General features: G+C 48.7%; 1 protein-coding gene across 1 annotated transcript; it reads left to right on the top strand.

The window, feature by feature from the left end:
- The first annotated feature begins 10,429 nt into the window (after positions 1-10,429).
- Positions 10,430-11,883, top strand: LOC109776011 (NAC domain-containing protein 22). The gene is made up of 2 exons (XM_020334705.4): positions 10,430-10,726; positions 10,833-11,883. Exons 1-2 carry the CDS (start codon positions 10,543-10,545, stop codon positions 11,690-11,692), a joined length of 1,044 nt encoding a protein of 347 aa, XP_020190294.1. The 5' UTR covers positions 10,430-10,542; the 3' UTR covers positions 11,693-11,883.
- Positions 11,884-14,387: the final 2,504 nt, after the last annotated feature.

The raw sequence follows: 14,387 nt of genomic DNA, 5'->3' as shown, positions 1-14,387 counted from the left end.
AAACCTAGTGCATAGGGCCAATGAAAATCTTTTGTGATAATACTGGAGCAATTGCCTTGACGAAGGAATCCAGATTTCACAAAAGAACCAAACACATCAAGAGACGCTTCAAATCCATCAGGGGTCAAGTCAAGGAGGGAGACATAGAGATTTGCAAAATACATACGGTTCTGAATGTGGAAGATCTATTGACTAAGCCTCTTCCACGAGCAAAACATGATCAACACCAAGACTCCATGGATGTTAGAATCATTACAATGTAATCTATATTATTAACTCTAGTGCAAGTGGGAGACTCAAGGAAATATGCCCTAGAGGCAATAATAAAGTTGTTATTTATATTTCCTTATATCATGATAAATGTTTATTATTCAAGCTAGAATTGTATTAACCGGAAACTTGATACATGTGTGGATACATAGACAAAACACAGTGTCCCTAGTAAGCCTCTACTAGACTAGCTCGTTAATTAAAGATGGTTAAGTTTCCTAACCATAGACATGTGTTGTCATTTGATGAACGAGATCACATCATTAGGAGAATGACGTGATGGCCAAGACCCATCCGTTAGCTTAGCATAATGATCATTAAGTTTTACTGTTATTGCTTTCTTCATGTCATATACATATTCCTTTGACTATGAGATTATGCAACTCCCAGATACCGGAGAAATACCTTGTGTGCTATCAAACGTCACAACGTAACTGGGTGATTATAAAGATGCTCTACAGGTATCTCCGAAGGTGTTTGTTGGGTTGGCATAGATCGAGATTAGGACTTGTCACTCCGAGTATCGGAGAGGTATCTCTGGGCCCTCTCGGTAATGCACATCACAATAAGCCTTGCAAGAAATGTGACTAATGAGTTAGTTACGGGATGATGTATTACAGAATGAGTAAAGAGACTTGCCGGTAATGAGATTGAATTAGGTATGAAGATACCGACGATCGAATCTCGGGCAAGTAACATACCGATGACAAAGGGAAAAACGTATGTTGTCATTATGGTATTACCGATAAAGATCTTCGTAGAATATGTGGGAACCAATATGAGCATCCAGGTTCCGATGTTTGTTATTGACCGGAGAGGTGTCTCGGTCATGTGTACATAGTCCTCGAACCCGTAGGGTCTACACGCTTAACGTTCAATGATGATTTTTTATTATATGAGTTATGTGATTTGGTGACCGAATGTTGTTCGGAGTCCCAGATGAGATCACGGACATGACGAGCAGTCTCGAAATCGTCGAGAGGTAAGGATTGGTATATAGGACGATGGTATTCGGACACCGGAAGTGTTCCGGGGGTGTCGAGTACATATCGGGTCACTAGAAGGGGTTCCGGGCATCCCCCGGGCAACTACATGGGCCAAGAACGGGACAAACCAGCCCCTAGGGGGCCGGTGCTCCCCATGTAGGCCGAAATAGGGGGAATGAAAGAGGGGAAGAGAGAAAGGAAGGAGAGGGATTCGGCCTCTCCCTTCCTTCTCTCCTCCCTCCTCCTTCCTTTCCCCTCCGGGAATTATGGTAAGGGGCCGAATAGGATTAGGGCAGAATTCCTCCTACTTGGGCGCCCACTTGGCTTCTCCCTCTCCCTCCCACCTATATATATGAAGGGGGCAGGCGCCTAGAACACACAACAACATCTGTTAGCCGTAAGCGGCGCCCCCTCCACAGTTTACGCCTCCGGTCATATTCACGTAGTGCTTAGGCGAAGCCCTGCGTGGATCACTTCACCATCACCGTCACCACGCCGCCGTGCTGATGAAACTCTCCCTCGACACTTTGCTGGATCAAGAGTTCGAGGGACTTCATCGAGCTGAACGTGTGTAGAACTCGGAGGTGCTGAACGTTCGATGCTTGATCGGTCGGAACGAGAAGAAGTTAGACTACATCAACCGTGTTGTCAAACGCTTCCGCTTTCGGTCTACGAGGGTACATGTACACACTCTCCCCCTCCCGTTGCTATGCATCTCCTAGATAGATCTTGCGTGAGCGTAGGAATTTTTTTGAAATTGCATGGTACGTTCCCCAACAAGTATATATAGTAAAACCAGTGACGGTATCGTGTCGTGATCACAATCTCAAACCGACTTAGTTTTCAAGTCAACCTTACCGAACAAGAAAATAACGAACTTGTTCTTCGAGACACCCAAAAATAAAACGGCAAAAGGAAGCCATGCCCCTGCAAGACAATGCACCGGAGCCTGGCGAGGCGAGCGAGCGAGTGCGCGTGCAGTCTTCTCTTCCTCTCCATGACACCTCACTAAGTGTGATGTAGAGAACCCACTATATAAAAAGTTCCAACACTTCCTCAACTAGAAATGTTGGACTAAACTTTAGCACCACACTAGCACTTGCCTTTTTTCTCATGGGTTCATTTGAGATTCAGCATTTGTTAATGGGCCAAGCCTATTTATTCTACAAAAAAGATAACGCCCACACGTGTGAGCATTTGCATCTCGCCCACACGCATGGATCAACGTCTGTTTGTGTTTGCATGAATCTTGGCATGTTTTACCAGATTTTTTATGCTACGTAGGACTGGGTTGGTGTGTGGGCATTCATCCGGTCGCATGGCAACTGCCCTAGTGTGCTTGTAAGCAGATGGCAACTCTCTCTTTACCCAAACATGTTATTTTTGCCATGTCTTTTTGTAGTGCTACATGGCAACTGTCTAGTGTTAGTAGGTGGCAACTCCTAAAAATTTCAAATCATGGCAACTGTAGTAGACCAGACCATACATGGCAACAGCTACAGTTGTCCAAAAATGGCATGGCACTTGACCTGAGATGGCAACTGCAGTTGAGCAACCATGGCAACTGTAGTTGTCAGACATAACAACTGCAGTAAAACGAACATGCAAGATGGGTCCGGACCACGGCAACTGCGGGGAAGCGCCGTGACTGTCAGGCGGGCGTGCGGGACCATGAGGTAGGAGGCCGGACTTACGGGCATGTGAGTGTTATCTATTTTGCCCACACATAGGCGTGTGGGAGGAATCACGGGGCAAAAGACCGGGCATGTGGGCATTATTTTTTTTGCCCACACATAGATGTGTGGACTGGTTCTCTTAAATACCACACGAAATATGTGGCCAGACCCCTTAACACCAACACGTGTGGGTGTTATCGGGACCCTTATTCTAACAGTACTTAGCTGATGGCACGTCTTTTGGAGCAACGCGGTGCCACTTGGAATAGATTCCTTCCCTCGCCACCGTACGTGTACTCGCATCGATTGTGGCGTCGAAACGCGGAAACTGTCCATGATTGTCGATTCCCTGTCGCTGCTGCAGATGCTTGAAATTTGTAGTTTTTTTTTAGCTTGAAAGGTTGTGTCAACGCTACACGGAGCTCGGCTACGCGTCCGAAAAGAGAACATTACAGTGTTGTCCACCACACAACCATCGATCTTCCGTATACTATAAAAGCCCCACTTGATGGTGCACATCTGGTCCATGAAGCTATTGCCTATTGGGGCATTAACTTGACTCAATTTCGCAGCAAATCGCAACCTATTTAGTTTAAGGAACTTTTGGAGGGTCCCGAGTCTAGTTGGTCCTCTGTGCGACGATCGAGTGGAAGACTCGAGACTTGACAGTTGGTCGTCGCTGCGTTGACGGAAAGTCCATGCATGCATGGCCACTGTCAGTAAGGTGCCCGGTTGGGAGGGAATCGGATCCTCTAACATTGAAAAGAGAAGTTAGAGAAGCTATGATACCCTAATTTCCCTTCTTTCTATACATATGATTATGGCTAAGACGATTTAAATTAATTTACAAACTGATGATCTACTCTATACATTTATATAGTAATTACACACAAACAAATTGATGGTGAAACAAAATTAATTTAAGTTATTTATATCTACAGTAAATACCAAGCATAAATAATCTGCTAACTACCTATTAACAGTCTCTAACTTCTCTTCTTCATTTTACACTAGGCAAGCACTATAGCATCGTGATTTTTCTTCTTTATGTTAGAGGATCCGGTTTTGGTTGGGAGGGCGGGGATGCAGCAGAAAATCACAGGCACAGATGTCCACCACATCTGCGGAGCAGTGGTGGCCTGAGTACCTGACGGGGGTGGGTGAAATCAACAAATTTGTTTCACACGGCGTCGTCCACCCCGAGGTCTCCGGTGACCGCAGCACCATTGTCGCCAAGATTTCTTTCCTCCACGTACGTACTAATACTGTAGAAGATAACCAAAGGTGCGCAGCAGCTGCAGCTAATTTGATCTTCACATTTTTTCCAGTCAAGCTGAAACGCATGTAGAGGAGGCCACATGATGTAGCACTACTAGTCTAAACTGAAGAACGAATGAAGCACTTGGAAAATTCAGGCTCTGTTTTGTTCATTTGCTCGCTGAATCGGTCATGGAGAAAATAACGAGAAATTGGCGGAGGCTTCCAGTACTCCGACATGACACGACCGCCTGTCTGCTACTCTGCTACTTAGAGCAACTCTAGCAGACCCCACATCCGGCCCTGACCCGCAAAATAATTATTAAAATGCAGGCACGGGCCGGAAAGCCTGCCTGACCAGACCCGGGATCCCGCCCCGGCCCACAAAAATTTTTAGGGGCCGCGGCAAATTCCCGACCCCAACCCGGGAAAAGGCGGGTTTCGCCCCCGCGGCTGCGGTGCCCTGCATCACAGAGAAGCAGTTGGAATCGCTCCACGAGGCCGCATTTCAGCCCCGCGCTCTTTTCCCACTTCTTCCGCCGCCGCCCGCTGACGTCGATTCCGGCCATATCTGCGGGCGGAATCGCTCCGCGAGGCCGCCCACACCCTCTCGCGCCAGTCCGCTGCACCGCCTTTCCGGATCCGGCAAGAAGAGCCTCCCCCCCTCGCCGCCGCCGCTGGGGATCGACCACCGTCGAGCGCACCCCCCTCGTCGCCGCCCGGGATCACCCGCCACCGGTTAGTCTCTTTTTTGTGATTTTTGCGAGTTGTGTGGTAGATTGACGCGTCGGTGTGCGTGTAGATGGAGTTGACCCCGTGCGAGAAGTTCTTGCTATCCGATTCGGACGATTCGGACGACTCAGATGTGGAGACCATGCTTGCGACCTTTCGGCAGCAAACATCAGTCATGGCGCTTGCCGTGAAGGAGCATGAAGACGAGTACCGGAAGAGGAGGCGAGGATCTACTGTCGGGCGTCTGTGCATTCCTCGGAATCGCCATCTTGGTAACGAGATGTTGATGCAAGATTATTTTGCGAAGAATCCTACCTATCTTGCACACCTCTTCCGCAGAAGGTACCGAATGCGCCGATCCCTCTTTGTGAAACTTGTTGAAGTTTGCGAGAGAAATTGCCGGTATTTTACCCAAAGAAGAAATGCCGCGGGCTTAAAGGGATTTAGTGCATATCAAAAAATCTCTGCAGCGATGTGGGTGATTGCATATGGCGTTCCGGCTGACTATGCCGATGAGTATCTTCGCATTGGTGAAGATAGCACAATTGAGTCTATGCGTAGATTTGCGAAAGTGATCGTCTGTGTCTTTGGTCCTGAGTATCTTCGGGCACCCAATGAAGATGACACAAAGAAATTGATGGCAGCTAATGAGAGGAGAGGTTGGCCTGGCATGCTAGGTAGCATTGATTGTATGCATTGGAATTGGAAAAATTGTCCCAAGGCTTGGCAAGGAATGTATTGTAGCAAGTCTCGTGATGCAACAATTGTGCTAGAGGCCGTTGCATCCGAGGATTTATGGATTTGGCATTGCTTTTTTTGTATACCGGGCACTCTCAATGATATCAATGTTTTGCAATGCTCTCATTTGTTTGCTAGGCTTGCTAGTGGTGATGCTCCTGCTTGCAACTACACTATCAATGGGCATGAACACATAAAGGGGTACTATCTTGCAGATGGTATATACCCTCCTTGGTGCACATTTGTCAAGAGCATCAAAGAACCCAAAACAAAAAAAACAATTTGAATTTGCAAGGGTGCAAGAGGCAGCCCGAAAAGACATTGAAAGAGCATTCGGTGTTTTGCAATCTAGGTTTGCCATTGTCCGTGGTCCTGCTCGTTTTTTGGGATAAGAAAACCTTGAAGAACATCATGACATGTTGTGTTATTCTGCACAATATGATTCTTAAAGATGAGAGAGGAATGAACTTAGAATTCTGTTACGACAATGTGGGTAGCCGTGTCAAACCAGCTAGAGACCCAAACCGCATTAGAGTTTTTCTTCAGACATACAAGGAGATTGAAAATGCAGACACACACTTTCAACTTCAGGAAGATCTCATTGAGCACCATTGGCAAAGGGCTGGACAGTGACTAATTTTTGTATTCATTTGTATTTGTATTCATTACAAGTGACTAAGTTTTGTATTTGTATTATTTAAGTTTGCTACGGTGATTTTGAATAATTAATTGTAATGCGGATGATTATTGTTTTATGTTCGAATTGAATAATTCAGTTTGTTTTCGATTGTTTAATTATGTTGGATTTGATTTTTACGGGCTGATGATATGTGGGATGCAGCGGCGCAAAGAGCAGACCCCGCATAGCTGACCTGTAAAATAGCCTATTCCGCGAATATGTTTTTTACGAATCCGTTTGAGGGGTCTGCATCTGTGTCAGCCCGAGCCGGCTCGCAAAAGCTGTTTTGCGCGAACCGCAAACGCATTTTGCGGGTCGGCTGGATGCGGGGTCTGCTAGAGTTGCTCTTAGTGTGACGATGTTGCTAGCTAGATAGTACTACCATTGACGACGATGCATTTTAAGTTTGGATTCATTCATTTTGTTCTGTATGTAGTCTATTTAGTAAAATCTGTGCAAAGACTTATATTTAAGAAGCGGAGGGAGTAGATAGTACTACCATTGAAAGTCCTTAATTTCAACAGGAAAAAAGGAGGTCGAGGCCAAAGCGAGGACCGCAGTTTCTTGGCCAAACCGGAGAAAATGCTACCCGCACAGTGGCTCGTTGTGAGGCGGTCAACATGGCTGTGGCATTCTGTGGTATCCCAGCGGTCTGCTCTCTGCGTTCCGGTCCACAGTACGCCAAACAAATAGGCAACAGACACGCATCCCTGCCGAACGGATGCTGCAGGAGCTCGACGCACCCAGAAGAACGAGTCATGCTGGCATGGATTCTAGGGCATTTGCCTAACTACTAAGCACTACACGTTTCTTCTCGCGCCGTTGATTATTAAGCTAGTCGACGCAAGTGATCCATCTTGCATCTTGCATCGCATGCATGAGACGACGACGACGACGAATCTCTAGTCTCCAGGTCAAGCGTTCACATTTTCGGCCCGGCAAGCTTCAACCGAGCACGTACTAGCTTGGCTTGGGTTCCTCACACTAGTGGTCAAGATGACCAAAGTCGGTCAAGATGACCAAAAGGACAATGGCAGCCACACAAACCTATCGTAGATAACATTGATAGAGTCATGACCTAAGCTTTTCTGGCAATCTGCACTGCATGGTATAGGGTCACCGGCGATCGGAAATCGCCGAGATACTTTTCGCCATTCTCCTTGGTCTCGACTCACTGCATGGTATAGGGTTCCTTGATCAACGGACAATCTCCTACACTAGGTTAGTCAAGAAAAACACGGTTACGCTTGAATGTGTATGGATATGTGGCCAACTCCGAGGAGAAAGCAGAAATGGCGAGCAGCATGGACCCTGACGCTGAAGCCTTTTAAATTTGGAAATGGTCGCCATCACGGCCGATCCAACCGGCTAGGTTTATACCAGGTCCATTCTCCCATTGACGTGGACAGGCAGTCGAGTCATGTGTTTCCAGATGATGAACGATGTGGAGCCGCCTAATTAAACAATAATCCTCCGCAATCGGTATTACTTGACGGCCTTGCTAGCTTAAAGTAAGATTGTGCGTACCTCATGAGGGAAGCAGCCTATCTATTTATTTTTACATTAAAGTTTAAAAGGGCTTCCTTTCATCCGCTTGAGAATTTCCTGAAAAGGATGTGTGAACCCTCTAAACCCTCCGGCTCTGCATTGAGTGGTGCACACAATAGAAAATTAGTCCGAGAACGCCTTTTATTGCTGTGTGTTTGGACTGTTAATCAGATGTATACTGCAGCCAGAAGTAATTGAAAATCTTGACCTATGGTGGCTGCTCTAACTTTTCTTTATGCGGAGACTCTAGAACAATCGTTCTACGGTGAATTTCCGTTAATAATACAAATGTTTATTACAAACAAAAACAAAAAGAAAATAAAGCTAAGAAAATGCTACTTTTGTAAACTAATATAAGACCTTTAAGATCGCTAACGTAGTGTCCAACTCCCCGTTTTCTCTAACCTGGGAAAAGCGAAGGAAGAAGCCTAGAAGTAAATCAGTCCAGCGATGCAATCCATTGATCAAGACACTCAACATTTTTTGCTGTAGTTATGCATTTGAGAAGATCTTGCTCCAGTTGATTTCCAGAAACTCAATCGATGATTTCTGTTCTTGAAGATCTTGCCATTTTCTTTGCATCCATATGTTCCAACAACCCGAGAAAAGACAAACAATCCACGCGTGGCGATCCCTAGAAGCACCCTTCCCTTGTGCTGCCGCTGATTTCCTCTCCCCATCTCAAATCTCTAGTTGCCCCTCTTCTCACTACCTTCTCGTCGCCTCCCAAGGCTGCTGTGGGCTAAGCCACACAGCTGCCAAGGACGGGGTGAGACTGATTCTGTGAGAGCAAGCTAGTAGAATAAAAGGGGGTGATACTGATTTCATGCCATCCAACGCATTCAGATTTTCGTGTCGCGCCATCTCCATGCCTGCACCCACGGGTACCCCCTCCCCCACCGGTTCTGCTTGCCTTAGCCTGGCTCTGCGGAAACGGCTAATTCAACCATTTAAAAGCGAGCAAGGCTCTGAGGTGGTTTAAGTTTCGTGCACGTGCGGACCAGCGGCTCGTGTGGGCAACAAAATAGGATTTCCTTTCATCCACTGCGCATGTTTAGGGGGCTCTAGACTACCAAACACATCCTAACATTTTTGTTGTTGCAATATACTATCATCAAGCTGTTGAACAGTAGATCTGCAGAAGCAAGGTACAGACGGAAAGTGCACTGAGGTAATCACTGCCATTGCAATGCTTTTCAAAATGGAGAGTAGCAATCTTTCGAGAAGCAATCCTACGAGTATTTTATTTATTTCGGCTAAAAGTCCTAGCCTTTAGAGCATCTACAGCCGGACTTTGCAAATCTGCCCCCTCAAACGCCCGTAGACGCGACCGAGCGAGTCCGCGGACAGTAACCGGTCACGCCTCAAATTAGCCACTTTGAATCCGCCTCTCTCATATTTCATCTCCTAAATCCATACAAAGCATGCAAAAAATCCTACGTACTACCCTAGCTACTCTTCTTCGTCGGAGATGTCCACGACGATGGTGCCGAGCGCCGGCTGGATGGGCGGGTAGGAGGGATCCGGCTCATCCTCTTCCTGCTCGACCTCATCCATGTAGGCGAGCATCTCCGCCTCCGCGGCCTGCTGCGCCTCCATCTCCTGCCGGCGACGGCGCCTGGCCTCCGCAGCCAACTCCGACACGAGGGAATCGCGGATGAACTGCTGCTCCGCATGCAGATCTGCGTTGCCAGTGTCTCCCACATCCTCCTCCTCCTCCTTCTCCACCAACACCTCCTCCTCCTCCTCCTCCAACTCCTTCTCCGGATCCAGTGCATCCGGAGATAGCCCCGCGGCGATCCGGGCTTCGCACCTAGCCCGGATCTGCTCAAGGAGCTCGAGCCGGCACTCCGGCATCAGAAATGGTTCGCTTCTCACCCGGCGGCGTGGGGCATGGCTACTAGGCGGACGGATGGAGTGGAAAGTGGCGGCGGCGGACAAGAGGAGGAAAATATGGATGTATGGTCTGGTTTCGGTGCCGCCGGTCGAATTAAATAGTCGGGCTGGGCACTACGTAGCCCGCAGGCGCTGCGCCACGCGGCGCCACCGGTCCGATGGAGGAGACGAGCTTCGGACCGCCGGGTTTAAGGACGTTTTCGGCTGGGACCCCTTCGTCAGTCCGACGTGGCCCGTTTAAGACGTTCGTCTCGGTCGGAAAATCGTGACCGGGCGGCCCGCCCGGGCATTTGAACAGGGTTTGAAGCGCCCGGCTGTAGATGGTCTTAGGTTTTCAAAATGAAGAGTGTCACAAGATAAATACAGTATATACCCAAGAACAGACTCTGAATGTCTAAGCCGAAAAAGGAGGACCAAAAGGAGTCAATCTGTGTGACTTCACGAGTCTGCAAACACCAAATCTAAATTAAGTAAGGCAGTGATTAATTTAGTGGTAAATAAAGCCGGCACATATCCATTCGATGTTGCGTACCGAGCTAGAGCACCGGTTGCTTTCTCCAGTGCAAAGAAACTGCGACCCCCTTTTCTGCAGGAAAACGCGTAGGTTGGCATCACAATCAAGCTCCATATATACCACTCCGACGCCGGCCACCACCACCGCCTTCTTCATCATCCAGCCACTGCAGTGAAGCAGTAGCAAGACGAGTACAAGCCACTAGCCAGTAAGCTGCAAGTAGATCCAGCAGAGCAGCAGCGAGCAATGGCAATGGCAGTGGCTGCGTCGACCATGGAGGTCGATCAGGACCTCCCAGGCTTCCGCTTCCACCCCACGGAGGAGGAGCTCCTGGGATTCTACCTCTCCCGCGTCGCCCTCGGCAAGAAGCTCCACTTCGACATCATCGGCACCCTCAACATTTACCGCCACGATCCCTGGGATCTGCCTGGTACGTTACACACAAGAACAGCTTCGAACGAGAAAATCATCACAGATCGATCGCTCGATGTATCTATGAGCAGCGAGATGACAGAGATGTCTGTGTGGATGTGCAGGGATGGCAAAGATCGGTGAGAGGGAGTGGTACTTCTTCGTGCCGCGTGACCGGAAGGCCGGGAGCGGCGGGCGGCCGAACCGGACGACGGAGCGGGGGTTCTGGAAGGCCACGGGCTCCGACAGGGCCATCCGTAGCACCGGTGACCCCAAGCGGGTCATCGGGCTCAAGAAGACGCTCGTCTTCTACCAGGGGCGCGCGCCGCGGGGCACCAAGACGGACTGGGTCATGAACGAGTACCGCCTCCCCGACACCGGCGCGGCGCCGCCCAGTGAGGACACGGTGCTGTGCAAGGTGTACCGGAAGGCCACGCCGCTCAAGGAGCTCGAGCAGAGAGCCTTTGAGATGGAGGAGATGAAGCAGAGGCCCGGCGGCAACGGTGGCGCGGCCAGAGCGTGCCCGGTCCCGGCAGCCGGTGACTTCTACCTGTCGTCATCCGACGACGTCCAGGACAACTTCCTGATCCCCTCCTCCTCCTCCTCGTCGGTGGCGCTGTCTGGCAACAGCAGCAGCTGCGACGCTCCCAGGGTAGCCAAGAAGGAAGCAGACATCGCCACGGTGGCCGTGGCGTCGACGTCGTCTCTTCCGCACGCGGCGAACGCGCCCTTCCGTCTGCAGCTCCCGGCCGTGAACCCACCCTGCGGCCTCCAGCTCCCGGCGGCGAACCATGAGATGCCGAACATGTGCAGTCTGCAGCTACCGGCGGCGAGCCAGGGTGTGCTGGACCTGCCCCTGCAGCTCCCGGCGGCGACCAACCATGGAGTGTTCGACTGGCTCCAGGACCCGTTCCTGACGCAGCTGCGCAGCCCGTGGCAGGACCAGCATTGCCTGTCCCCCTACGCCCATCTGCTCTACTATTGATCGATGGACTGAAACGGTCGATCTCCAGAGGCAAACTCAAAGCAGAGTTGATGGTAATTAGCTGCGAATTCAGTTGTACATAGCACTTCGAACCTAGACGTCCACCCAATGTTACTTTTGTGCGTTTTAGCAAGGTGGTGATGTTTAACATGACAGTTGCAACTCAGATTGCAATGAATTAACTTAGTTAACTGTTTTGTGTTTGCCAAGTGATATGGTGATTGCCAAACTTCACAAATTGAAAATGACTGGTATCTTCTTTAACGGCGATTTACGGAGGTTTAACGGGCTGCTTAGCATTGATTGGCTGAGATTTGGCTTAATGAGGCAGGCCCACCCAGTGAAAAACAGGGGGAAATTAGTGGAGGGCACGCGGGGGAATCCATAAAAGTCCGTTGTTTCGTTCCGTGCGTGTAGTATTTTCCCTTCTTTAATTACCCCATATACTCCCCGAGCGAATGTATTGTTCACTGGATGAAAACCCTGAACGCGAGTGCTTTGGTCATTTGATGGACCCAAAATGAAACCCAAGCAGTCCAAACAAAAAATATAGTAAAAATGAAAAATGGTTGGCCTTAAAAGATATATTTGCCATGATATATAGCATGAAATAGCCAACTATTTATAAAAAGCACATGCTAAAATATTGCCAAATAAAACAACAAAACACATACTAGAATTGCCATGGTAGCCTACCAAAAATACCTATATGGCAAAAAGGACGTAGTAAATCTCAAAAATAAGAAACCAACAAAAACAATAGCGTGGTCCAAAATGCAGAAAAAGAAGATCATACATGGCAAGTTTTGCATATTAATTAGAAAAGACGTACAAGGAATTTGCCATATTTAATATTTTTGTTTTCCAAAACATAAAAGTCAGACACAGGAAAATTGCCATGACAAAAATAATAAAATTGCCATGCCACTAAAAATAAAATTGCCATGCGCATTTCCAAATTTGCCATGAATAAGTGATTAAATTTCCGAAAGCTTGCCATGGGAGCATTACAAAAATACAAAAAATTATCCAGTCTGGAAGACAAAAATGTTATGAATTTACCGTGGGGTAAAGAGATAGTTTTTCTAAAATTTGCCATGTGTACAAAACAGCTTAAATTATGAACATTACAAAAAAAATCCCTGTCAAAAGTTCAAAATTTTGTAATTCTGGCATGTACATTTTTTGAAACTTTGGCTTGTACCTAAAACCAAAATTTACAATTTTTGCCACCTAGAACAAAAAGGAGGAACTGGGATTCAATCCTAGGTCTCCCAGGCGGAGGCTTGAGGCGCTAGCCAATGTGATGAGCAGGTGTGTTTGAATAGGATAGAGTTCTTTTGTGTTCTAGCAAACGAGTTTCAGAGCTGAGTGTAACCTCTTTCCTGCGCCAATATTCCGTGTATTGCTTCGGACGGTTACCGAGGCATTCGCGTGCGTCGCGTGATTTATTACCTTCCATGGTTGGCATTTCGCATATTTTCGGGATTGCTACAACTCAGCAACTTGGGATATAATTTGGTCGCATTCACGAGCACAGTCACTGGATCAAACTCGCGTCATGATTCGTGTTATTGGCTCAGGAGCATTGTACGAGGCATGTGGCAAGTTATGGTTTTTTGTCGGCGCGCACATGCTATCGGCTTTTTTTCTTGTCTATTTTTTGACGGCTCATCTGATCCACGGTAGTGCAGCTTAGCGTTGCAATGCAGCGTGTGGCCTGCGGCCCATGTAGAGGAGCGCCTGGTTTGATGGGTTTTCTTTCTTTCTTTCTTTCTTGAGGGGAAATGGGTTTTCTTTCTTTTTGTCGGGCTAGGCTCTATATTGCTTCTGTTTTACCTGTTGTCAAGCTAAGCTTGTTTGTCTTTAAAAAAAGCTAAGCTTGTTTTGTTCTATGCACCAGGCATCGTTGTTGCTTCTTTTTTATCGGGATTGCATATATTCATCCGGATGTAGACATCCTCGCGTCAGCCGTGCCCTGCTTCCTCCTCTTTCTCCCCTTATCTCTTCGCAGGTTCTCTCCAACCCCGGGTTTTCCCCCAAAATCAGCACGTCGTCGCTTCATCATCCTCCCTTTCTTCTATCTCTCTTGTCCTCTGTCGAGCAAGATCTCGTCGGAGAGGTGCTACGAGGCATGTTGCGACGATGGTCCGGTTGCTCCAGCGATGCTGCGGCGACCTGCTGCGATGGCTCCCTGCTGCGGCGACCTACTACGACGGTGGTGCGGCTGCTCTAGCCATGCCGCGATGACCTGCCACGACGGCGGTCCGGCTGCTCTAGCCATGCTGCGTCGACCTGCTGCGACGGCGGTCTGGCTGCTCCAGCCATGCTACGACGATGACATCTCGGCTGCAACGGAGACTTAATTGCTGCGACAGTACGTGGCGGGCTTGCCGCAAGTCCGCTGGAGTTTGCTATAGCGGTGGCGTTGTTGTGAGCCGCTACTGCAAGTGGTGCCGGCCGACGATGCTCACAACGATTGGTGCTACAGTGGCACTGTCGTGCTGCAACGATGGCTCGAGGCTGCTTCGACGATGTTGTGACGAGGACGCTGCAACGGTGGCTCGGGTTGCTCCGGCGTTGCTGCGATGGCTCTGTCGTGCTGCGAGCCGGTGCTCAGGCCACCGGAGTTGCTACGACGGCGGAGTGCTGCGAGCTGGTGCTGTCAGCTTTCTTTGATGCCATCGAAGTTTGC

Source organism: Aegilops tauschii, chromosome 4 (genome assembly GCF_002575655.3).
Source record: "Aegilops tauschii subsp. strangulata cultivar AL8/78 chromosome 4, Aet v6.0, whole genome shotgun sequence".
Lineage (NCBI taxonomy): Eukaryota > Viridiplantae > Streptophyta > Magnoliopsida > Poales > Poaceae > Aegilops > Aegilops tauschii.
Note: the sequence above shows the minus strand (reverse complement) of the source record. Positions and strands in the feature narration are given on the sequence as shown.

What these genes read in the sequence shown, in the direction of transcription:
- LOC109776011 (XM_020334705.4), top strand. Translation starts at nt 10,543, where the DNA reads ATGGCAATGGCAGTGGCTGCGTCGACCATGGAGGTCGATCAGGACCTC. An exon ending in CGATCCCTGGGATCTGCCTG is followed by an intron (nt 10,727 to 10,832) that starts GTACGTTACACA and finishes GTGGATGTGCAG; the next exon opens with GGATGGCAAAGATCGGTGAG.